The sequence below is a fragment of the Equus caballus genome, chromosome 7, assembly GCF_041296265.1.
Source record: "Equus caballus isolate H_3958 breed thoroughbred chromosome 7, TB-T2T, whole genome shotgun sequence".
Lineage (NCBI taxonomy): Eukaryota > Metazoa > Chordata > Mammalia > Perissodactyla > Equidae > Equus > Equus caballus.
Genome location: NC_091690.1, coordinates 81,012,851 through 81,039,709, shown reverse-complemented (window position 1 = coordinate 81,039,709; position 26,859 = coordinate 81,012,851). Strand labels below are relative to the sequence as shown.

General features: G+C 36.5%; 1 protein-coding gene across 1 annotated transcript; it reads left to right on the top strand.

Annotated features, from left to right (window-relative positions):
* The first annotated feature begins 937 nt into the window (after positions 1 to 937).
* Positions 938 to 26,859, top strand: TMEM41B (transmembrane protein 41B). Its single transcript, XM_001504911.6, has 7 exons — positions 938 to 1,878; positions 11,905 to 12,022; positions 14,524 to 14,652; positions 21,237 to 21,330; positions 21,974 to 22,078; positions 23,258 to 23,396; positions 25,199 to 26,859. The coding sequence occupies exons 1-7, from the start codon at positions 1,758 to 1,760 to the stop codon at positions 25,366 to 25,368; spliced, it is 876 nt and encodes a 291-aa protein (XP_001504961.1). The 5' UTR covers positions 938 to 1,757; the 3' UTR covers positions 25,369 to 26,859.

The window sequence follows — 26,859 nt, the reverse complement described above, 5'->3', positions numbered from 1 at the left end:
ACTGAGGAAGAAAGTAAGAAGACACCGATAAAATTCTTGAAGGATTACAACATCTATGACTGCATCAAGAACTTTGCTTGGGCATGGGGTGAATCACCAAGAAGTAAATGAATGGCATCTGCAGAAGATACTCAAGAGATTCGTCCATGACTCCAAAGGATTTGCCAAAGATGAGGTTGCAAAACTCAACAAGGCTGTGGTTGAGATGGCAAACAACTTAACTTGGGTGTGGACGAGGATGACACTGAGGAGCTCCTAGAGGTGGTTCCTGAGGAACTGATTAATGAGGAGTTGTTGGAACTGGAACAGGAACACATAGCTGAAGAGGCAAGAGAAAAGGAAACTGCAGAAGAAAAAAAGAACACCCCCCCTCAAGAAAAATATACAGCGAAGGGTTTAGCAGAAGCTTTTGCACATCTCAACAATCTCCTTAAAAAGTTTGAAAACATGGACACCCAACACCAAAAGGTTTTCATTAACAGAGAGGAATGTTCATGGCGCACTAACTGCTTACAAGCAAATCTATGATGAAAAAAAGAAACAAACCACCACCGACATACGTCTGAAAAGAGTGGCACTTCCTCAAGAAGAGCCTTAGGCAGGTCCTTCAGGAGGTATTCCAGAAGGCATTGTTATCACAGGAGATGGCAGCTCCATGCCTGGTATTGCCCCGAAGACCTTCCAGTGGGACAAGGAGCAATAGGCTGTACCACATAGCCTAGGGATGTAGTAGCCTCTACCATCTAGGTTTGTGTAAGTACACTCCATGATGTTCCACAACGACGAAATCTCCTAACGACACATTTCTCAGATTTTATTCCTGTCGTTAAGCCCGCATGATAGGAACAATCAGTATTCTTATACACACCGCCAAGTTGCTTTCAAGAGGGCATTCCAGTACACTCACCAATGAGTAAGCCAAATACAGCTGAGAGGTAGGAGGGGAAGAAATCGCTGCTCAACAAGGCACTTGGGTTTAGCAAGAGGAAAAGCTACATGAGCCGAGCTGGGTTTACTAGCGAGAGGCGCACGGTTTTGCTAAGCGAAAGCATTCGCTTGGGAACAAGAAAATCCCAATTCTAAACCTATTTCTACCACCCTGTGACCTTCACAGGTTATAGCTCCTCCCTGAGCCTTAGTTTCCTGAAACTCGGTAGGTTCGGCTCAGGCTTTATGTTTTCCAACATCTTCAGTCCAAGTATTATCTAACCCCTCCAGACTGGAGACAGCAGCCTGTGGAACTGGTGGACAGAAGAGCCGGGCTGATTCAGCATTTGCTCCGAAACGCCAACTAATCATTTACGGGAACTTCCGGCAGCACACACAAAGGGTTTGAAGTCGCTGGGACGGCACTTCCGGATAATTAAAGCTGCGTATTAGATGTCTGCGTCTTCGAGCCACGCCGCGTGACTCCGGTGCCGCGACTGCGCATGCTTCCCGCTGTCGCGCGGAGGGGCGGGGCCACGAATGGGGCGTGCCGGGGCCCTGACTTGTCTCGCGGTTACTGGGCGGGCGCGAGCGCGCGAGGCTCGGGGGCGGGGCGGGGCGGGGCAGGGCGGAGCGTAGTCCGAGTGGGCGATCTAGGTTTCAGCCTAGCGTCGCTGTGCTTGCGGGGCTGAGGTCGTCTTAGGCGAGGCAGTCGCCCCGGAAGTAGCTCTGGCTGTGGCCAGTGGGTGTTTTAAGGACCCTGCGGCCGAGTTGTTGTTGTCAAGGGGTTGCGGCATCACCCCGCTCCCTCCACCTTCCCTGCTGCAGCCATGGCGAAAGGCAGAGTTGCCGAACGATCGCAGACGGGGGCACTCCATACGACCCCTGCGGGGGAGAAGGCAGCCGGGACTCGGGGTCCCACGGCACCGGGCAGGGGAGACCACCTGAAGGGTGAGTAGACCCGGGAACCAGAGCTGGGGTTGGCCCTGAGGCGGGAGTGTGCCGGAAGGGACTCCGGACGGGAAAGGACCCTAGCCCATCCCAGGGACTTGCCAGGGGAACGGGGGCCTGCTGGCACCCAAGGGCGGGAGCAGAGCGAGTGGGAGACCTGCATTTGGGCCGCTGCCCATCACAAGGCCGGACACTTAGCAGGTGCGTCGTAAATTCTTTTTTAGTTGAATTCAGTCGAAAGAAGGAATAACACTGGCTTGTTGACGCCTAGGGAGATGGTAAGGTTGATAATACTGAGGCTAGGGAGAGCTGGAGGGAACTTTAGCATTCCTTGCTTTATTTTTACAGATGAGGAAACTGAAGCCCAGAGTGGATATATAACTTGCAGAGTCACAAAGCCAGATTAGTAAAGTAGTAGTTGAGAGCAAGCGCTTAACTACGTCCGGGTACCACTTCTAGGTGCCAGGAACACTTGGGTTTGAGTCCCTGCTCTACCACTTACTTATGACTTTGGATTTGTTATCTTTCAAAAGCTAAGTGTCTAAACTGTACCGTGGGGATGATGATAATAATAATAGTATCTACTTAGATTGGTGCGTGGATTAAACAAAATAATTCATGTAAAGGATTTAGTGTTATGCTTGGTTTATATGAAATGAGGGATAAATAATCGTCAGCAATTACTGTTATAGTTAAGATCTCTTATTCTCAAGCTTTTTTTTCCCATTACACCATCCTGACACTTTTCAGGGCTTTAGCTATTTTAAGGAAAAAAGCATACTTAGAAACTAAATACTTTGATTCCATCTTGGCATGGAGTTTTTCATTGCTTCTTAGTAGTTAAAATGAATAAGCTCTTTAAATGCTTTTAAAGCCCATAAAACTTGAAGAAATCCTAGCAAATAGCCATTAAGTTGTCTACAGCTTACACTGATGTGTTCCACCACCAGTGATGGGTAGGAAGAGGGTCTTTTAAGAGGGGCTAGCAACATTGTAACTATAGTCAACAATAAAGTATTGTACACTTAAAAAATATATGTATGGAGATAAAATGTTTAACATTCAGCAGAAATATTTTTTGAATCAAATTTAAGGTATATTAAATTTTAAAAAGAATGTCCAGCAGAGCTTGGTATTTTATTTTCAAATAATTTAAAATGTCTGCAGTCTAATTTGGCTCTGTAAGCTTAATATATTTGGGTATTTTTCCACCTTGTAGACAGTAGAGCCAAATAACTTCAAAAACCCAGAAATGAGTTGTTATCAAAGTATAAATCCACTCTATAGGAACATCGTTTTGAAGATGCTGCTACTGAGAGCGACAGTAATCCAAGGGTTTCCTGAAAAAGTGTTTTCCTAATAGGGCACTCCTAAAGATTGTCATTTGGTTTGCAATGGCAGTCAGTTGTTTTATTACCTTTTTTTTTTTTTTTTACCTAAAGCTGTTCAGAAAATAAAACCTTGAAACTTCCAAAGTGCTTTTACAATTGTTTATTTTGTTATTAGAACAACACATTCAACACAATTATTATTTTTTATTTATTGTATTGAGGTCACATTGGTTTGTAACATTATGTAAATTTCAAGTGCACTTGACTTCAAGTGTATTTTGACTTCTGTATGGACTGCATCATGTTCACCATCAAAAGTCTAGTTGCCATCTGTCACCATACATACATGCTTGTTTATCCCTTTCACCCTCTCCCCACCCCCTTTCTCTATGGTAACCACCAATCTGTTTTCTGTATCTATGTGTTTGTTTATTTTCTACATATGAGTGAAGTCATACGGTAATGTCTTTCTTCATATGGCTTATTTTGCCTAGCATAATACCCTCAAGGTCCATCCATGTTATCGCCAGTTGCACAATTTTGTGTGTTTTTATGGCTGAGTAGTATTCCATAGTATGTACATATACCACATCTTCTTTATCCATTCATCTGTTGATGGGCACTTAGGTTGCTTCCAAGTCGTGGCTATTGTGAATAATGCTGGGGTGAACATAGGAGTGCATATATCTTTTTGAATTAATGTTCTCATGTTCTTTGGATAAATATTCAGGAGTGGAGTGGCTGGATCATATGGTATTTCGATTTTTAATTTTTTGAGAAATCTGCGTACTAGTTTCCATGGTGGCTGTGCCAATTTGCATTCCCACCAGCAGTGTATGAGGATTCCTTTTTCTCCACATCCTCTCCAATGCTTATTTCTTGTCTTTTTAATAATAGCCGTTCTGATGAATGTGAGGTGGTATCTCATTGTAGTTTTGACTTGCATTTCTCTAGTGATTTGTGATGTTGAACATCCTTTCATGTGCCTATTGGCCATCTGTATATCTTCTTTGGAAAAATGCCTGTTTGTATCCTCTACCCTTTTTTTTTTTTTAAAGGATTGGCCCTGAGCTAACATCTGTTGCCGGTCTTTTTTGTCTTCTTCTCCCCAATGCCCCCTAGTACATATTCTAGTTGTGTATTCTAGTTGTGGGTCCTTCTAGTTGTGCTATGTGGGATGCTGCCTCAGCATGGCTTGATGAGCCGTGCTAAGTCTGCACCCAGGGTCTGAACCAGTGAAATCCTGGACTGCCAAAGTGGAGTGCATGAACTCAACCACTTGGCCACGGGGCGGGCCCCCTCTGCCCATTTTTGATTGGGTTGTTTGTTTTTTTGTTGTTGAGTTGTATGAGTTCTTTAAATATTTTGGATATTAACCACTTATCAGATATGTGATTTGCAAATATTATCTCCCAGTTGGTGAGTTGTCTTCATTTTCTTCATAGTTTCCTTTGCTGTGTAGAAGTTTTTTAGTTTGATGTAGTCCCATTTGTTTATTTTTTTTCTTTTGCTTCCCTTGCCTGAGGAGATATGATATTCAAAAAGGTACTGCTAAGACCAATGTCAAAGAGAGTACTGCCTATATTTTCTTCTAGGAGTTTTATGGTTCCATGTCTTACATTCAACTCTTTAACCCATTTTGAGCTAATCTTAACAATTATTTTTACGATGCTGTCAAATGACTTCTCTGGACTACAAATCTCTAGGAAGACAGAGGGAGGAGATGCGAAGACATGCCTTCATGGAGAAGTCGGATCTAGATTAGTAGAGAGAAGGGAAGGGGATTCTGGGCAGGGGTAACATTACACTTGAAGGTTAGTGTGAAGCTTTGTGTATGTCAATAAAGAGATTAGCTTGTCAGGAGTAGAAGATTTCTGTTGGCTGTGGAAGATAAGGTTGGCCATGGTCAAAATGGTGTCAGTATAGTGGGTTTTAAATGCTAGGCAAAGGAAGTTTTTTGATCCATCCTGTTTCTTAATAATTCCCAGTTTTTTCTTTTTCTTCTCTGCCTCTCTCTTTCTATTTGTCTGTCTCTCTTTAATTAGTGTTAGGAATTCTCTCTGTGGGCAGAAGATTTTGTTGACCCATTACATGATAGAGTTTGGTTACTTGCTGCTGGTACTCCGTGGTGATTAGCAGCTATTTAGCAACTGATTTACCGGGTGATGAAAAACAGTTTTTGTTCCTTGCAGGTGGTTTCTTGGCATTCAAAAAAGGGAACGTTTTGGAAAAGAGAGAAAAACTTTAGTAACTCTTGATTGAGAAATACGTAACAATAGAACATTCCTATAAATTCCACGACATTTTAAGTGAATTTGTAGTTTTATTAACTGACACGTCCACGTAGCTTTGATAAGTAGTTGTAATTGTGGGTATGTTTGAAATATTTTACACTCTATATGCAGTCTGATACATTTATGGGTTCCTTGCATGACTTTGGTCTCTAGTCTAACATCTGAGCCTTATAGACTGAGGACCACTATGGAGACTTGAGCAAGGCAGTAACACTGCAAGTCTAATTCTTGTGTGATGAGGAAGGGTGAGAGGCAAGAGCTGGAACCACTTAAGAGGGTCTTGACCTAATCTGTGTGCGAGGGTTCATTGGCCGGGGTATTTTCTTTTCTTTTGTGTTGTTTGCCGTGGCTGGTCTGTTTGCTAGCAAGTCATAGAAGTTCCCCATTTTGATTTAAGAGAACTTCTAGGACCGTGTTTTTCAATATATAGATCCTTACCCTTGTGAGTGGTGTGAAATCAATTTGATGGGTGAGGATGAGCTGTTTGAAAAAATGGAACAGAAAATAGAGTGCTTTGCATATAGGAGGGGGTAAGTATTGTTTCTTTGAATTTTATTTTTCAGTTATATAGATTTTGTGTGTACCAGATCATGATATAAAATACATTGCTTATTGTGGAATGCAGCCAAAACTGTTTGAGAAATGCTGTCCTGAAGTTGGTTTTACTGAGTTTAGAAGGCAGTATCGTTTGAATTTGGATAATAAATCCTTCTCAGATGCCTGTTCTAGATCCTGCCTTGCTATTTGGTTTATCAAATACTCTGAGCATCTGCTATGAGCAAGGTACCGGCTTAGAGGACGAAGGCAGCTCCGATTACTGATAACTGGGAACTAAGACAAAAATTGGCTGCTGGATATCAGCCAGAGTATTAGTGTGATATGTTGATGCCAGTCTTAACCCAAATGTTATGTATCAGGATTCTTTTGCCTATAATCAATAGATAACACAATTGAAACCCTTGCTGAAAGGAAGTTTATTGGATCATATAACTAAAAAGTTGGGAGATTAAGTGGGATTCACTGGCTCCATTCTGGAACCAGTGGCTCAATGATATCATCAAGATTGGATTTCTTTCATATCTTGGTTTGCTTACTTGATGTCAGCTTTCCCTTAAGCTTGATTCCTCTTGAAAGTCCAGGTGAGCTAAATCCTTCCTTGATAATTTTGAGAATCTTCTCCCTAGCATTACCAATAAAAGTCTAGATATTCACTCTTGATTAGACTGCCTCAGATCAAATGCTTATCCCTGAACCTATCACTGTTAGCAGAAGGTAATGATAACCTGACTGGCTCAGCCTGATTCATGTTTCACACCTAAAAAAGGGAGTAGGAATGAAGTTAAGTCAGTTTTCCCAAAGACATGGATGGATCTCTATGATGGGTCACTCATGATTTTTCTCTATTTGTGCTCAACCATCTTGGTGTAGGAAAGAAGAAAGGGAACTTGTAGTCTGATTTTGGTTTAGATTAGATAGAAAGAGAGGATAAAGATTCCAATCAAAGTACTGCTTCAGGTGATAGAACGTGAAGTTGCTGGGCATGGAAGGAAGAGAAGTGAAGAGCCAACAAAAGGGAGAAAATGGAGGAGTAAGCTCATGAGAGAATAAAGGTGATCAATGAATGGCATATTGGAATTTAAAATGTCCAGGGTAGAGCGATCTCAGGTGATATGAGAACTTAGTGTACCCCTGGAAGTGGGTGGCTAAAGTGAATAGAAATGAATTTTGATGCTGGATGGAGCATCTAAATGGATGATGAATCTTTTAGGATTATGAAGAAGTTTACTATGAGCTTGGTCTCAGCCTTCGGTGAATGGGGCAAGTGCCTGAAGGTGGTTAGATGGTAGTGAGTGAGGTGTGTAGTTTGAGTGGTAGCCGAGTTGCAGGGCATAACCTTAGAGAATGAGCTTATACAAAATTGGTAGTGGTGTTTCCTTCTGCTACCTACAAACATACTTTCTGTGTGTTTGAGTTTAAGAGTTAATTCTTTGTATTTTATAGTTATGTTAGCTGTTTAAATTTATACTTGATGATACTACCATTTTAGATTATTAATTTTAAAAATTTTGAAATAAAATTTACTTCCAACAGTATTACAGTAGATTCTTGTGACCTTACAAAACGTATTAGAGGCCCTGTAAATTTATGTCCTCAGGAGAGACGGGTCTTTTGCTTCCTGCATGGTAGGATCAAGTAGGTCTAGAAAACACTGAGTGTTGAGAACTAGTGGACTACATGACCAGTAAAAGTCATTCCTGAGATCGTGTAGATGTAAGAAGATTTTGATTTCCAAAAGGTTTTTATATGAAAATAGTAAGAGAAATACGGAGCTACTACAGGGGCATTAAAGTTAAGTTACGGTTCTTCAGGATGGATATATGCATATTAGAAGTTAAAGAAAAGGTACTTGTTAAGGGGGAAGAATTGGGTGAATGGAGAAGAGATAATTCTGAAAGCAAGATCGGGAAGGAAGTGTGTTGGTGTTTAATGCAAAGATAAGGGGAAAGGGACAAGGGAAGATAATTTCGTGAACAGATCTTGAGGTAGAGATTGGGGAGCTCACTAAAGTGTGGAGGCAGTGTCATTGGTTGAGAATAAAAGACGGTAGAATTAGGGGCCAGCCCCGTGGCTGAGTGGTTAAGTTAGCACGCTCTGCTTTGGCGGCCCAGGGTTTCACCAGTTTGAATCCTGGGCACGGACACGGCACTGCTTGTCAAGCCATGCTGAGGCCGCATCCCACATTCCACAAGTAGAAGGACCCATAACTAAAAATACAAACTATGTACCAGGGGGCTTTGGGATAAAAAGGAAAAATAAAATCTTAAAAAAAAAAAAAGAAGGTAGAATTAAAGGCTTGAAGAGACTTGAAATAGCCCTTTTGGAGAGTACTGTAAGAGGATTATTGTTTGCCAGTAATAACCTTAATTGAAGATAGAAAAGTATGTGAACTTGTAGGCCAAGGGAACATGATGATCTGACTTTCTCTAACAGTACCTTTGGTCTGGGAGGAGGTTGGAAAGCAGCTGATGGCATAATTCGGATTGGAATTTAGTATCCTGGAAGATCTGGAGGTTAGTGGAATGTATAAAGTACTGTTGTGGGTAGCTCTACATGCTAAATAACACGTGTCTGATGCAACCAGAAGGATGCACTTTTTTTTTTTTTTTAAAGATCGGCACCTGAGCTAACATCTGTTGCCAGTCTTCTTTTTTTTTGTTTTTCCTTCTCCCCAAAGGCCCTCAGTACGTGGTTGTATATTCTAGCTGCAGCTCCTTCTGGTTGTGCTATGTGGGACACCACCTCATCATGGCTTGATGAATGGTGCCATGTCTGCGCCCAGGATCCGAACTAGCGAAACCATGGGCTGCCAAAGTGGAGCACATGAACTTAACCACTCGGCTACAGGGCCGGCCCCAGGATGCACATTATAAATATATATGCTGCACATTTAGATGTAGAATTAGCACTAAAACAATATTTTTAACTTCTATCTCTGTTTGGAACTCTAAATGAATTATGTTCTAGTCTCTGGATTTATGAGAGTTATACTCAAGAAGAATTGTTGAATCATAATAGCCAACACTCTATATGTTTATGTGAAAGAAGGGAGAGCTTCAAAATTGAATGTCACTTAGTTTTATTGCATTCTTATCGTTGTTTTCTTGTGTTACTGTTCAACACAATGCTTGGAAAAGTTTACCTAATTTTAGAGAGTGAAGAGCTTAGGTAGCAAGTTAAACCCAGAGGTTAATTTTGTTCAGATGTTAATATATTTCATCATCCAACTGTAAGACAAGTAGCAATCAGAGAGATGTGAATTCAAAGAACAGTCAGGGCTGTGTTCTGTAGTCTAGTCGAAGATTGTCTGACACCTTTCTCCCCTCTGACCTCTTACTTAGGACGGGTGAATTAATAATGGGAAAAAAAAATTATAGTTTAATCTTGGAGCTAGCATGCTAAATGTCTTATTTAATTTTTGATTTAAGAAGACTGTATTACCTGTTGAAGTCTTTAAAAATGTATTTAGCTACAGTACAAGTTAGCAGGCTGTACACTGTTCTCGTCTTTTAGTCTTCAACTGAATTTCTACCTGCTCTGTCAATCTTGCCTGCATCACTCCAGCCCAGTAATCTTGCTTTCTTATAAACTCAAAGCCCCTTTGTACTCTTCCTTGGGAGTCTAGGTAATGAAGGTATCAGTTTCTTAGGAGCAGAGATTGAGCAAAACATTTTGTACCTGATAGATGCTCAGCAGGTAGTCCTAACCAGCTCCACATTTGATTGCATACCTTGCGTGGTTGAAGTCCTAAAGACAAGTTCCAAGAAAGGGGGGGAAATCAGCCCTTTATTCTTAGCAGTAGTTCTTGTGTCCACAAGTATCTATAGGATGAAAAACAAAAAACCAATGGTTTTGAAGAGTTTAAAAGATACCCATAATATTAAATTATTTGTATTAGTCCTCTTGTACTCTGGATCTGATTCTGGCAGGGAAGTAAGTGAAAAGTGAGGGCTGGGCAAGTTAATTCCAGGTAGATTTAAAAGAAGCATACGTGTGGCCGGCCCCGTGGCCGAGTGGTTAAGTTCTCGCGCTCCGCCTTCGGCAGCCCAGGGTTTCCCCGGTTCGGATCCTGGGTGTGGATGTGGCAACACTCATCAGGCCACGTTGAGGTGGCATCCCACATGCCACAACTAGGAGGACCCACAACTAAAAATATACAACTACGTACTGGGAGGGTTGGGGGAGAAAAAGCATGGGGGACAAAAAAGAAGACTGGCAACAGCTGTTAGCTCAGGTGCAAAGCTTTAAAAAAAAAAAAGTAGCATACCTTTAAGAAGAAATAGGCCTCTGGAAAAATTATACTATTTATGTGTTAACGTGTCTTTACTTTGATCAGCCTGTACCAAACTATGCCAAAAAAAACCCCTCAATATTTGTATACTACCCTTATTCCTTTTTCAGTAGAGTACTTCTTTATTTAATACAGTAGGAAAATAGCCATTTGGGCCTTTGAGCACAGTTTGTGTTTAAATAGGTTCTCTATTTGCAAACGAAAACTGCGTTTTTGGTTGAATTGCTTTAAGTGCACACTGATATTTTTATAACTTTTTGCTAATTGCTTCTTTGTTTCTCTTTTCAGGGTGAGTATATATGGTTTATTAAGTCCTCAAGATATGCATTGAATTAGATATCACAATCAGGGCACAGATATGGGCAGTTAAGCGTTTGTTATCATAAGATTCTGCAGAGACATTTTCATATTTGACCCACCTCAGATGTTTAAAGTCTCTGTTTAGTTCTGCATGCTACTAAAAGGCGTACATACAAATGCATCAGTGAATTAATGAACTAGAGTATTAAGTGGTAGGCATGCCTGGTTTATTACTCCATTGAAAGCATCTTTTGTATTATTTTATGCTCCCATTTCTTCCTGCAGTAAATTTAAAAGTATGATATGAGCAAATAAGTTTCCATTTGTGACTTGGTTTTTGAAGTAAAGTCCTTTTTGAGATTAAGATGAAATATAACAAAGTTAAAATGATAGGGGCTAGTTGGGAGGTGAGGCTGATTAGTGATATGTTTAGATTACAGAAAATTAGAAAAGATAAATGTTTTTACATTTAGTGTTCACATACTAGAACTTGATAAACCTTAATATTATCTTTCAGAAAGACTGCTTTAACGAACAAGTAAGGATAATTTATACTTAGTATATCAAAGCACTAACCTCAGCAATTTCTTTCAGCAAAAATTATGAGTTGACTGTAAATGGATATTAACATGGAGATATACTTCACACTATTGGGTTGCTTAGGATTTTTTTTAGTAGCTAGTGCAACCTCCTTTGGGCCTCTGTTTACTTAACCTATAAAATAGGTAGAGTAGGGGGCTGGCCTGGTGGCATAGTTAAGTTCACATGCTCCACTTTGGCGACCTGGGGTTCGTGGGTTCAGATCCTGGGAGCAGACCTACGCACTGCTCATCAAGCCATGCTGGAGCATCATCCCACATACAAAATAGTGGAAGATGGGCACAGATGTTAGTTCAGGGCCACTCTTCCTCAAATGAAAAGAGGAGTTTTATATAGATAGAGAAAATTAAAAGTCAGTGATAGCATTTAGAGCAATGCCTATTTTTCCCCTTTGGCTTATCAGCAAATCAGTGCTACAAATTTTGGTGTTCTGTTTTTCATGCTTCTGAAATGGATATGTCCCCCAAAAGTAATATGCCCGGTTAATAAATGTCAAATACAGTAGTTCTTAAAATTTTATGTTACAGTGTTTTGGGTAAAAGCGTGAACAGTTTTTTGGTAGGAAAACCTTTAAGGGAATTGTTTGCTGGCTTGGAATACTATCTTCCTTTGTGTTTATCTTAATTATAGCTTTTTTCTTTCTTTGTTTCAGAAAAAGCCTGTGCAGAAGCTGGGTCAGCAAGAATGTCACTTCTTATATTGGTGTCCATTTTCTTATCTGCAGCTTTTGTTATGTTTTTGGTATATCAAAATTTTCCTCAGCTTAGTGAGTAAGTATACTGAAAGAAACTGAAAATGTCTAGACATTTATAGAGATGAAAGCAGATTAAAAGTTAAACTAATTTTCAGCAACAGAACTGTCACGGTGATTGTGTATCAACTCTCATGGCTTGTGGCAAGTCCATATTGATGCTGCTATTTAAATGCTTCTTTCCAAGTATGCCTCCTGATTTTCTGAGCAGGGTTTTCCTAGCATTGCTTCTCCTATTAAGGCCTCATCTTTCTAATGGCTTTCACAAGTTTTTTTTTTAATATAACCACATTTAGAAATACAATTTTTATATCATGGTCCTGCCTGTGTACGTGTATCCTCCCCCTCCACTTGCATACATGTATGCATATAAAACTAAGTTAAAGTTTCATGAAATGGGTGGTAGTCTTTGATATTTTCTCAACTATTCTATTTATTTTATTTTATTTTTATTTATTTTATTTTTTTAATTAAGATTATAATAGTTTACAGCCTTGTGAAATTTCAGTTGTACATTATTGTTAGTCATGTTGTGGGTACACTACTTCACCCTTTGTGGCCTCCCCCCACCTCTGCCTTTCCTCTGGTAACCACCGATCAGTTCTCCTTGTCTGTATGTTAACTTCCACCTATGAGTGGAGTCATATAGAGTTCATCTTTCTCTGGCTTATTTCGCTTAACATAATACCCTCTCATTTTATTTTTTAATGCTGGGAGTGACCAAATAAATTTATTTTGCAGTCCATAATAGATATTAACCTGCCGTTTGAAAAACACTGATGCTCTTCTCTGCTTTCCCCCCCTTTCCATCCATTTTCTCCCTTCCCACTTTTCCTTGCAATCAATTTTTGTCTGCTTCTATCTATCCATTTCCTTCCCCACCACATCGCTGTCTCCTAGCTCTTTTTCTCTTCCCTGTTTTGTGGAAATGATATGGGCTGAATAGGTACTTTTCACAGTGAGAGGGACCTTATAAAAGACTTGTATAGCTAGTACACGTCCATAGTTCCTTAATCAAAACCTTGGGGGTGAAATGTGTTTCAGGATTTAGAATTTTTCCATTTTAGAAAGATAACATGGAATAAATATGGTATATTATGGAGTACCTCCAGCAGGATCTGGGGCAGCATCCCATAATCAAATATATTGACATTTTTGCAGAGAAATCTGCATCATTAAAGATTATAAATAACATTATATAATTGTGGGTTAGTTTTTGCTGACAAATTATAAAGAACTTTTGGTTTTGAGAGTTTTTTTAATTTTAGGCAAGAGATTATGGACCTGAAACATACTTTAAGAGGGCAAAATATCCCAGGGTTATTTAACCACAATAATACCATTCTTGTGTAATCATAGATTGCATAAGGGACTACTAAAATGTGGTTAGACTTTCAACCAGGGCCAGCCTGACGTGCTAATGGATAACTGTGAAATGTGATTTCAAGATATCTGGAAGTTCCTTTTCGTCCATTAACAATTCCTTATCCTTGAAATTTTATGGTTAAACTTTTTATTTTAATACTTTCATTTCTTACATTAATGTAAATACCTTTAGGACGATAGCATGCTATATTGTTATGTTAATATTAGTATGGTTGAATTTTAGATCCTTTCTGGTTTTGATCAAGGAGTAAGAAGTAAGAGCCGACTGAAAGCAGGAAAGAATATAGAGTGTAGGTTAAGGTTGTCTTTGCTCCCAGTCTGCTCCAAGAATGATAAGATCACTTGTATATAATAATGTGCTATTATAAATCTTTTATATTCTGCTTATTTCTTTTTGTGTGTGTGTGCATGCATTCATGCACATTCCTATCAAGAATATTTTTAGTTTTTAAATTTATAAATGGAAAAGCTCATTTTAGTTTACTTGCTGTTTTTATAGCACATAAGCAGCATTTTATCATTGTTGTGCAAGGTCAGTCAAATTTTGTCCTATAAACAAATGGGCGCAATATACATTAAACACAAAGGTGATTATTTGAGGTTTTTATAAGCAAGAAGTCATTCAGTTCCAAACAAAGCACCAAATATAAAGTAAAATTAATAAAAAGAAAAAACTGTTTAAGTTTTTATCTGAGCTTTTCCAGAAAAGATGGGAACTGTAAATTCATTAAAATTCATTAAAATTTTTACTTAATTTCAGTTGTAACTGATTATTGACTTTAGCTTATCATGAGGATTACCCAAAATGATGTTAAATATGTTTTAAATATGTTAATGTCACTGGTTCATTTCTTAATTCAGAATTTATGCTAGTGTTGGAACAAATGCTTTAACCTTTAGAGTCATCCTGAACTTTCATATCTAGATTACACATCTCATGAAATTATATTAAAGCATTAAAAAACAAGTAATTTGCAGACTTTTCAACTTAAAGATTGTGAATTTATGCTTAACTTACAGATCAAGGCGTCAAATCATTTTGGATAAAACTTCATGTTTTGAACTTGACTTTGATATTAATTATCTTGGCAAATTTCTGCTTTAAAATTTTTTACTTTAATTTTATTTCTTTAGAGAAGAAAGAGTGAATATGAAGGTTCCCAGAGATATGGATGATGCCAAGGCTCTAGGAAAAGTTTTATCCAAATATAAGGACACCTTTTATGTACAAGTACTTGTAGCTTATTTTGCTACATATATTTTGTATCCTTTTAACTGAAAATGTTTTCTAGTTTTGTTCAAGAAAAAGGTTTTAAAAGATCTGCTGTTCAGTATACATTAATTATTTTTCTTTTTAAAAATTGTTAATGCAGTGTAACAATATTAAATAAAATATTGAAAAATTAGAATGAAAAAAATTCTCACTTTAATCTTATATCTTCAACTCAATTGTTATTTCTGAATGTTTATTACCAATCGTTTTGTATTCTGCTTATTTCACTTATAAACATTTTTCTGTATTATTGAGGATAATTATTTTATTTATCTTATTTAATTTTTATCTTATTGTTTGAATTTAAATAATTATTTTGAATTAATAGTGATCATACAATAAGTTTTAAAAAGTTTCCTTTTGCTTTGAAGATATAATTTGTACTTAATTTATTGCTTTTCTACATGTTGTGTTACGTATGAATCTTTTTGTTCATGATTTTTTCTTCCTTGTAATTGTCGTCTTTGTAAAAAATCCTGAGGATAATTAGTCAAAGGAATTTTTTTATAGTTCTTAGTATGTATTTCTTTGTTTTATATAAATATATGTTATATTTTAACTAGTCAGGAAAATAACTTTATTCTTTCTATCTATTTTCAAACTGCTTGTGCTACTGGTGATTAATCTTCCAATTTGTGGACTTTAATTTCTGGCTTTTGTATCTTTTATTCTAATCCAACCTATTTTTCAAATCTTTGTTAATGAAAGACATTGTCTCTTGATGTTGTGAAGGTAATCATCCTTTTTAAACCAGCTCTTATTTTGAAAAGGCAAATGAGTTACTTTGTTAATTCTCTCAAACTATTTCCACTCTGGCTTCCTGTTTTATCTCCTGAATTTCTTCTGGTGTGTTGGATTTTTCAAGTGAAACTTTTTCTAGTAAAATTGAATAGCATTTTTTAACTTGGATTTATATTGGATTAGATATTGTATATTTAACATATATATGTGTTCTTCCAGTTACCTCTTTATGCGAATGTTTTGAGTATGTACTTAGACACACTGGACCAATTACTCTTAGCATAAGCAACTTCATGACAAGTACCTTTACAAAAGCTTTTGCTGCTCATACAAACATTACTCCTTGACCACCTGGTGAGGATACATTTTTATTTAGGTAATGTGCTCTACGTAAGCACTTTGTCATTATCCTCTCTATTTATCATTAGAAACATTGAAATTTGGGGAAAATTTAGAGAATAATTATTATGCTCCTATCTTTGATGGGTCATTTGGGGCAGCTATTCGTGAAATAATTTAATTGTTTGTAAAGTGTTTTGAGAACTCTGTAACTGCTGCCTTTTCTTACTAATTCCATTTTGTCACCCATCTGTGAAAACCATAGTGTTAGGCTTATAGGTTATTTTGCCTTTATAAACTTCAACAGTGAGTTAAAATATTTTCCCCAAATAAGGAACAAATTTGGTTCATCCCTTTCATTTGGCTTCTATAACGTTTTTGTAAACATTTTGTGAACAAGGCATATGGTTTCTATTTACTTTGCAAAGTCCTCTTTTTTGCCCCATTTTGCACCCCCAACTTTGGGAGGGAAACATGGCTGAGGGATAAAGGGGATGCCCACCCATAGGGCTTAGCCAGTTAGCATAAATGAATCTTGACCATCTGTGGGGTAAGAAATGCTGTAGCCTAGTTGTCTTAATGTCCATATGCAGATTAGTAGAAAAGAATAAACTGCCCTATAGAAAGTGAATTGAAAGTATAGGAATGGGTTTATTATTACAAAGTACATTTGGTTTAAAATTTTTAATTTTAAATAAATTATTGGTTAATATTATTGTCAATTCAGCAGGTTTTGTTGCATATTGTTAGTTTGCTTAATAGGTAATTGTAGTGATTGCACATTTCAGACTTTTTTATAACATAATTTGTTAAATACATTTTTTAAATAATTTTCTCTTTACACTTTTGAATCTCAGTGAACAAAAGAGAAAGACTTTATCTTAGAGCATATATCTCTATGCTGTACATATATACATGTATATGGATATATACGTGTACATGTATATAATACAGTGCTGATCAACAGAAATATAATGTGAACCACTTGTAATTTTTAAATTTTCTTTGGCTCATTAGAAAAAGTGAAAAGAAACACCTAAAATTAATTTTAATAAAACAGTTTACTTGAACGAGTATATCAAAAATATTATCATTTCAACATGCAATCAACATAAAAATTATTAATGAGATATTTTACATTCTTTTTTTCATGCTAAGTTTTTGAAAAGTATGTTTTTTACACCCATAGCACATCTCAATTCAGTCTGGGTGCATTTCCTTGTCTCCATAGCCGCCTGTGGCTAGTGGCCACTGTTCAACAGTGTGGGACTAGTACCTTCATTGGTAATGCCTAACTTCAAACTCTTATATATAAATTACTTTTTACATTACAGTTACTTATTTTAACCCTAGCATTCATTCATTTAACCAGTTTTTTTAAAGTACTAATTATATGCTAAGTACGAATCTAGTGTTTTGAGCATTCAAAAGCAGAACTGTTTCTGTCTGAAATAATGGGGAATTATGGGTAGAGATACAGCACGGTCATTTTGGACAGAGCAATCCCAGAGCAGAGCTTACAAAGCACAGGGCATAGTTAGAAAGTGATCAGTAGTCAAGTTTAGTTGGAGTGTAAGGCATGAGAAGGGAAAGATTGAGAAGTAAGTTTAGGAAGGTAGGCTAGACACTGCATGCAGATTATAGAAGACTGAGTACCAGGCTAAGGAATTTAGAATATTCATTTGATATTGGGTAGTCACTGAGGACTTTTAAGCTGTGGATGATGTTAAAAGTGTCACCATCATCTCGTTTGTTTCCCTGAGGCTAAAAATCTTAGAGTAACTTAAAATTTTCTTTTATTATGGAAAATTTAAAACATGCACAAAAGTAGAGAAAATCATATAATGAACTCCTTCGTACCCATCACCCAGCTTCAAAAATTATTAATATTATGCCAAGCTTGTTCTTGGAAGTTATCTTTGACTTTGTATTTTTGGCCTTTTAGAGAAAAAAAGACTAGGTAGAGGACCATGTTTAGAGTAGGGAAAGGAAGATAACGTTTACTTTGATTTAGGATATGCTCAGTTTTAAATATTCAGATAGAGGTATCTATACCCAAATGTCAATCAATAGGGGACTGGTTGAATAAACCATGGTAAATCTAAACATGGAAGTACTATATAGCTGTTAAAAAGAATGAGAAGTATCTCTCTATGCAGTTAACACATTACCTCCAGGATATATTGTTAATTGAAAAGAGCAGGTGCAAAATAGTCTAAGGATGCTATGTTTTATCTAAGAAGGGGAGAATATGAGTACACAGGTAAACACACAGGTATTTTGTTATATTTTTTAAAAGAAAGGATATCTTTAAAAAACCAATACAAATGTTTACCTATGGGGAGAGAGATGAAACAAGGGTGGAAGTGAAACTTCTCTAAATATACTTCAATGTGTACATTTGACTTTAGAACCAAGTAAATATTTCACAAAATTATAAAACCGATTAAATCAAAATGAAGAAACAGGAATTTTAAAAATCTAAAGCAACCTCACACCTATTAGTATGGTTTCTATCAAAGAAACAGAAAATAAGTGTTGACAAGGATCTGGAGAAATTAAAACCTGTGAGCCCTGTTGATGGTAATGTAAAATGGCGCAGCCGTTGTGGAAAACAGTATGATGTTTCCTCAAAAAATTAAAAGTAGAATTATCGTATGATTTAGCAGTCCCACTTCAGGGTACATACCCAAAAGAATCGAAAGGAGGGTCTTAAAGAGATATTTGCACACGCATGTTCATAGCGGCATTATTCGCAATAGTCAGTAGGTGGAAGCGACCCAGGTGCCCTTTAACGGATGAATGGATAAACAAAAGTAGTACATACATATGATGGAGTGTTACTTAGCCTTAAAAAGGAACGAACTTCTGACACATGCTACAACATGGGCGAACCTTGAGGACATTATGCTAAGCAAGATTAGCCGGTCACAAAAAGATACGCTGTGTGATTCCACTTTCATGAAGTACATAGAATAGTCCAATTCATAGAGAATGAACGTAGAAGGATGGTTGTCAGGGGCTGAGGGAGGAGCGAAGAGGGAATGTTGTTGAATGAGTGTAGAGGTTCAGTTTTGCAAGATGAAAGGACTTCTGGAGGTTGTTGCATAACTGTGAAAGAACTTAATGCTACTGAACTGTACAGTTAAAAATGGCTAAAAGGGTAAATTTTATGTTATATTTTACCAAAATTTTTGAAAATTAAAAAAAATCTAAAGCAAAATTAAACAATGAATTTAACAGTATATTGAGTTTGTCAGGATTTGACTATCTAGAGGAATTATTTCAAATTGTCTCCTTGAAAATAGTAATTTGACTATGCATCCCTCCTGGGATAAATCTTAAGGACAAAAAAGATTTGAAAGAAATCTTAAACTATTTTCAGTTATTATATTGCTGTGAAGTTTTTAAATGTGTAAAAAATGTTTTAGAATAATACCAATGTATATATTTTATATAGTATATATTTAATAGTATGTAAAGCAAATAGTTAATTATGTTTATAACATTAAGAACCAAGATTTTTAAGTGTAAGGGAAAAGAAATGCAAATCTAAACAGAGCTGGAAAGTTAAGCTCAAATTCCATTCCCAAGCAGAGAGAAGAATGGCTTTGTTAACACTTACTACAAGCTAACAGACAGAGGAACGAATTAAATCACTCGAAGGGATACAATAGGCACAATTCAAAAAGTGGTGAATTTTACCAATGACTTGGTTTCTTCAACAAATAAATTGCAAGGAAAAAAAGGAACCTGTACTTCAGTGATATAATGAGCAAATACCACGTGTGGACCTTATTTTGATCCTGATTTGTATAAACCAGCTATCTAAGAAAAAAATTATGAGGCATTTGGGAAATGTGAACACAGACTAAATAGATATTTATGATAGTAAGGAATTATAGTTAATTAATGTCTTGATGTGTGACAATGGTATTATGTTAAAAAGAAAAGGAATCCTTATCTTTTTAAAGGTATTAAAGTAGTTGCACATGAAATGATATGTGTGGGATTCGCTTCAGAATAATCCAGTGTAGGGGGTATAGATGAAACAAGATTGGTTGTATGTTAATTGTTGAAGCTGTGTATGGGTATCTAGGGCATCATGATAGCAGTTTCTCTCCTTTCATAGGTGTTTAGAACCTTATTTGAAAAGTTTCAAAGAGCCCTGAAATAATCAAAATTTATTTTTAATTAATTTTTTTTTAATGGAGGCACCCAGTAGACAGATGGAAATTTTGAGACTGGTATTTGATTGGAAAAGTTGAATCAGAGATAGAGAATTCAGAGTTATCAGTATATATGGCCATTTACTTGAAGCCGTATATACTTCTGTATACATGGAAATTGCTGAATTTATCAAAGGAGAGGTAGAGGAGCGTGTGGCTAACAGCGCCTTAGAGAAATCCCAGAGTTGAGGGTGAGGAGAAGAAAAAAACTAGAGAAAGAATGATGTGTAATGTAGAAGAAAAGTACAGTTCACTGGAGCTGAGTTTCACACCAGAGGATGTCTAATCCTGTGCAGCTGTCACTAAAAAATGACTGCTGAGAACAAGTCAGAACTCTTGGCTAGGAAGAAGTTTCAGTGGAGTGATGGGTGGGTAAGTCAGGTTGCATATCTTGGTCAAGGAAAGCCTCGGTTTTCTTTAGTTTATAGGCATCTGAATGGGTTTGTCCAGGAGGGATCCTGTGAAAGAGCAAGAAGTTGAGGATGAAAGAATCCAAGAGGAAGAAAGAGGAGATTGACAGGAAAACATGAGCAAAGTGGGAACTAGAGAAAAACAGAGAGGGAGAACGGGTGAAGATAGAGATTTTAAAGTAGAAAGGAGAGATGTTGAGGGAATTCACTCAGTTGGACTGACTCGTAAGTAAATCATGTTGGGGCAAAAAGGGGTCCAGGCCAAAACTGGGAACTAGAGGAAAGTAGAAAAAAGCATAATTGTGTTTTAATAAGATTTGTGATTTTTACTATATTTTGCAACCCCTGTCCTTTTTTTAATGAGTAGTGAATTGAGGTAAATGTGCATACGTTAGGAATAAGTAATTATTATAGCCTCTATTTACCTAGATTTCCACAGAAACCATGTTTCCTGAAAACATCTGGGGTTAAATCCTATGCATTAGAGAAGTATATTGTTTAAAAGACGACTGAAGACCTTTTTCGTTCTCTTTTTTCTTTCTCTTTTCTTCTCCGCTTCCCCCCGAAACTGCCCAGTTCCTCTCTATCCTGGTACATGTTTTCTTTTAGTAACACTCTTATTAGCATTGTATTTATGATAATGTTAGTAAATGGTCAACTTAAAAGTGGTACAACTGAAGGGTCATGTCTTTTAAACTTTTGGATATAATTTTACTATATTTTTAAATACTGGAATATGGATATAATCTTATTAACTTGATAACTTCTGTATTGATGCTTTTTTCTGAAATGTTGGATTTGTCTTTTAAAAATTCCGTTTAATTATGTTTTAATCCTTAACTTAGAAGTTAACAGCTTGCAAACATTTGCTATTCCAGGCTCTATATTTCTCAGTATACTCTCAGGGTTTCTTTATCCCTTTCCACTAGCCTTATTTCTTGTTTGTTTGGTAAGTATATAAAGTGAAATTGGGAGACTAGGAAAAAAGTGGCTTTAGATAGATGATGAGGATGGTGATGGCATCCTAGCCCCAGTAGTCTATGTAAGCGTAAGCCCATTGGTTTTAAGTGGCATTTAATGTTGAAGTATATCTGAGTCCCTCCATAAGGAGATATGATAGTTTTTTCCCTAGAACAAGGGTATCGGAGACTTAATTGCATTTATAGGCTCTGTTTTAGCCTTTCCTTCCTATTGTATTTTGCAATTCAAGTAGTCCAAGAGTGTTGGTGGGCACGAGAGGAGTTAAGTCCTGCGGCTGGGGGTGGTGTTTTCAAGCACAGCAATTGAAAGAAAAAAAAATTGGCTCTTGAAGTTTTATTCTTAGGCTAAAGGCTAACACTAACTGTTTGGATATAGTTGGTAGGTTCAGTGACAAGTGCCAGTTTGTTTTAGCTGGTCTGATTTTAGTTATAATTTGGTCTGACCGAGGACTAGATCAGATGGGTTCTTGTTCTCTGCACAAGAGTTGTCGTGCAGAGTAATCCCCATACAGCGAAAGCAGTAAACTAGTTGAGCTTTGCCTTAGGTGAATATATCCATGTGAATGAGATGAAAAAAATACAAAATGCTTATGGCTTCTTGATATTTTCTAGTGTTCTGGACTCGGTGCCTCATTCTGCTATATGCTCTCCTATTTAGTTGGGAGGCCAGTTGTATACAAATACCTAACAGAGAAAGCAGTAAAATGGTCACAGCAGGTAAACATGTATTTTTCAATTATTTAATGTAATTCTTTGGCTAATTGGGAGGTCAGTGTGTAGTCCCTATGTAAATTAACTCAGACTCAGGGCTTTAATAAAAATGATCTTTTGACCAAAATAAAATCAAGTGGTAGGCAAATAATGAATTTTAATCATTCCAAATATGAAGTTTTTGTACCTGTAATGGTCATTTTAATTCTTCATTCCTAGTAAGTTCAGTCAGAGCAGAGAAGTCAAAGTGTTGATGTAAAGGCATCCACGTATTTAGACACGTCAGCTATTTTGCGTTGATGCCGTGTGCTGTCAGTGGGTCACTGAAACGCTTGTATCGGCCAGCTCCTTTACTGCATTTCATCAGTGGGAACAACTGTTGTCTTCAGTCAGGATCTCCGCAAAGACTGGCAATGAGAAACATAAGCACTTACACAGAGAGGTCTAACAGTATTGCTAAGAAAATCATACTTTTATAAAAAATCAGAAGAAACAGACTTAAATCCCGGAGGAATTTTAGAAATCATCCTTCTTTACCCCTTTGTTTTACAGATTAGGAAATTAAGAGAAACTAAGCATTTTGCCCAAAATCACAATAATTCTTTGTAAAGCAACATGTAGGGAGTATAAACTGTAGTCAGTGCTTTTATTTGATTGGCTAAATATTTCCATATACTTGTTTAATGTCATTTGTCAATAATGAATGTGTTCACTCATATGATGTATATTGTAATAACATAAAATAAAGATTATCTGAATTTTTTTTAATTGAAGGCTAGGTTTATTGATGTGCTGTACTAGTTCTTTACATTGTAGGAAATCAAAGACATTGAAAAATTGGTCACTTGATGTGTATCTTATATCTAGTTATAAGTTTAATTTTGCCAGTTTAGGTTTAAAATGTGGTTGAGCCATATTACCTAGGCTGATTCAGAACCATCTGTAGTGGTGTGACATTTAGCTATGAGCACAATTTTAAAAACTCTCATCTCATGTTATTTAGCTCTGGTAATGAGTAATTTGATAAGTAGTTCATGGTCATTTTCGAGCTCTGTTTTGATCATTTGTGTTGGATAAACTCTAAACTATTGGGGATGAGAATTTGAAATAAGATATTTTATATTAAGCAACTCATTTTCAAGATCAGCCTTATCTTGATCCTGATTTGTTTCTTTCTTATGACAGGTTGAACGTCATAGGGAACATCTCATTAACTACATTATATTTTTGAGAATAACACCGTTTCTGCCTAATTGGTTTATTAATATTACATCTCCTGTGATAAACGTGCCGTTGAAAGTCTTTTTTATTGGCACTTTTCTAGGTAAGGCCTCTGGTTCACACTGTGTTAGACCTCCTTGTGTACATCTCTAACAGTGTCCAGCTGGGCTGGATTTCATGCTCTTTGCAGACATGCCAGCACCATATATAACTTTGGGGCATAGAGTCTGGCTTATGTAAGTAGATGCTGGGAAATGTTTGCTCACTTGTATCGATTTAAATATTTTTGTGTTACTTCTTTTAAAGAAGAGCACATTCTACTGGATCTTTTTTTAATCATACAGGATTAAGCAGGACTTTTAAGCTCCGTTCTCTCACTCAGTGGAGAGAAAAAAAAATTAAGGTGCCTTTTTTGAATAATTTTCTCCCTTGTCTTCTAATCACATACTGAAATATTGAACTTTAATTTTCAGTGAAGAATTGATCCTGGTTTTTTTTTTTTATTGACCTCAATTATTTTTAATGAGCATTACCAAGAGTATGGGGAAGGCAAGGATCAACAAAAGGTTCTTGCTTTCAAGGAGCTGCCACTTAATTTTGAAATTAATCAGTGGACATAAAGATTCACTTACATATTTTGTGAAGTCAGGTGGTTCTTTACTAAGAGGACTCTACTTTTCTTTCAAATTTAAGTTGAGTTGTTTTGTCGTTAGTGCCATTGAGTTGATTCCAGCTCCTAGTGACCCTGTGTACAGCAGGGCTGAACTCTGCCCTGTCTTTTTGCACCATCCTCTCACTGTCTTTGCAGAAGTGGGTGGCCAGGTCCTTCTTCCTAGTCTGTCTAGTCTAGAAGCTCTGCTGAAACCTCTCCACCATAGGTGACCGTGTTGGTATTTGAAATACTTGGTAGCATAGCTTTCGGCATCACAGCAACACACAGCTGCCACAGTATGACAGATGGGTGATGAGGTTCCCTGTCTGGGAAACGAACCTAGGCTGCAGAAGTGAGAGCGCCGAATCTTGACCACTAGGCCATCAGGGCTGGCTGTTGAAGTGTTTAAAGACCAACAAAATGAGCATGTTCCTCATGTATTGAGTGTCTGTTAAATTAAAGCCTAAGTTAATACTTAGGAGAATGGACCTTTTGGAAAGAATAATAAAAATCAATTTTTGATTGCTCCTTTTTAAAAACTTCATTGACAAACTTAAAAATCTTAGCAGGGGTAATTGTGGAATTTATAAAATGATGTTACATTCATGGAATCAGAAGAGAATTTTTGTCCCTATCTCCTTATTTTACAAGTTGAAATACCTAAAGATTTAGTTAACTTCAGCTTTGGCTAAAGTAACTTTTCCAGTTTGTTTTGCTTTTTAACAGAATGTGATTGTTCTGCCTATGCTCTTGTATAAACTGCTCTTTTTACTCGTGTTTTGAGTATCTTTCTATTTCTGATATCTCCTACCACTTCATTTTTATTTTAAGTATATCCTATTAAAGATGAATGACAGTTCACTTAATCTTATTTTTGAACATTGAGATTGTTTCCAGATTTTTAGTATTACGATGCTTTGATGAACATTCTCAAGACTAAATTTTTGCTCATATACATTAGTGTTTCCTAAAATTGAAATTGCTAGATCAGAGCACGTTCTTATTTTTAAGGTTGCTGACAAATTTTGTAAAATTATTTTCTGGAAGCTTTTCTTGGGTTTTTTAATTGATTATCGTTAAGAGGTGATTATGAAAGTTTGAATTCTTTATATTTCAACTTGAGGGGCTTTAAATTAAAATTTTTCAAAATGGAGATTGTTATATTCTTGCAAGAAATCTTATGTACACTGAAAACTTTAATTTTAAAAAATAATTGATTGTTTTTGCTCTGGTTTTTTTTCCTTTTATTTTAGGTGTCGCACCTCCCTCTTTTGTAGCAATTAAGGCGGGAACAACACTGTACCAGCTCACAACAGCAGGGGAGGCTGTTTCCTGGAACTCAGTATTTGTTCTCATGATTTTGGCTCTGCTTTCTATTCTGCCAGCCATCTTCCAGAAAAAACTAAAGCAGAAATTTGAGTGAAAAATCATCTGGGTTTTAGATTTCCTATCATCATCATCATCTCAGGACTGGCAGGTTTATGTGTTAAAATCACCTCTGTAATTGAAACAAGGAATTTGTAAAATAAAGTTTACTATCATACAGTTAAAATAATATATTTAAGTGGGAAGGGAGAGAAGAAAGCAAAAATGGAAGTAGATGTACTATGAAGAGTGCTGTCAGTAGTTATGATAGACATCTCTTAAATTACTATTCTAAGGGTAGCTATCCATAATTAGTAGCAGTATAGTAGGAAGTTCTTGACCCAGCTGATTCATTCAATTTAATATCTTTCATGAACTGGCTATACATACTTACCCTTGACTTGATCATTTAATATTTTTCTCTCTTATCCTTTACTAATAGCTAAAATAGAAAAAGCAAATACAAAATACAAAAGCAAAGATTCTAGATATTTAAAAATAGTGTTGCTGTTCTGGCTAATGTTAGCCTCCTTTCAGAGCATAAACTTGAAAACTAAAGCTCTAAAGAGATTTACATTTCTTTTCCCTTTTTACCTTTGAGGTAAGGGATTTGTTTAGGAGTTCATCTCAGTGGACTACTGAATTTGGAAAGGATATCAAGTTATATCTACTTTGTGAATTCTATTTTTGTTTTTTTCTGTTCTAGATTATCATGGATTAGTCTGAAATTTAAAATTCTGACCAGTCTATTTTCATTTTTTCTTCTAGCTTTCACAATGCTTCCACTGTGCGTATACAAAATGGCGATTACATGATAAATGTATCATACTGGTGTTGATAATTTATATTCAGATAATATTTTGTTACATAGTTTCCTTTTATCTCAAAAGGGGATCAAAAAAGCAAACATTCAAAGTATGCAGTTTTTAGATGTTAGAGTGATTATATGACTTTATATTTTGAAACAGAAGCAGTGGCAGGGTAACACTTAAGTGGTTAAATGTAGTTTATTTGTTCCAATGACTGTAAAATGTACCTCATTTATTTATTAATCTGGTCATTAAAGTATGTATTATGTAATTATCCTTTTTATGCATGATACGCTTATAAGAATGCCTTGTTTCGTTTCTATTGATGGCCTTTTGGTTTGGGGCTGGTTTTGATTAATGCAGTTTCCCAATTTAGTGTTTTTACTTTTTATAACTCAAAGTAAAGTTAACTTCTCACATGATAACTGCTATATTTAAACAGTCCTGGAAAAACTAATCAGCTTTTTGCTTCTTGCTTAATGGTAATCCCCTTGATTCCTTGATTCCAGGACACAGCTGATCTAAAGTAAAGTACTCTGTCGGTTTTACCTTCACCAAGACTGTCAAGTTGAAAAGTACTTTACCTGTGGGAGAAATCCTGTTGTGAGAAGTGTGATCATCCTCAAAGCCTGTTTCTACTACATAATGTGGACTGATTATTTTTTCTATCACAGTATTAACAAATGGATTTATTGTAAATACAAAGAAAATATATTAATTAATATACTATTCTTATGTCA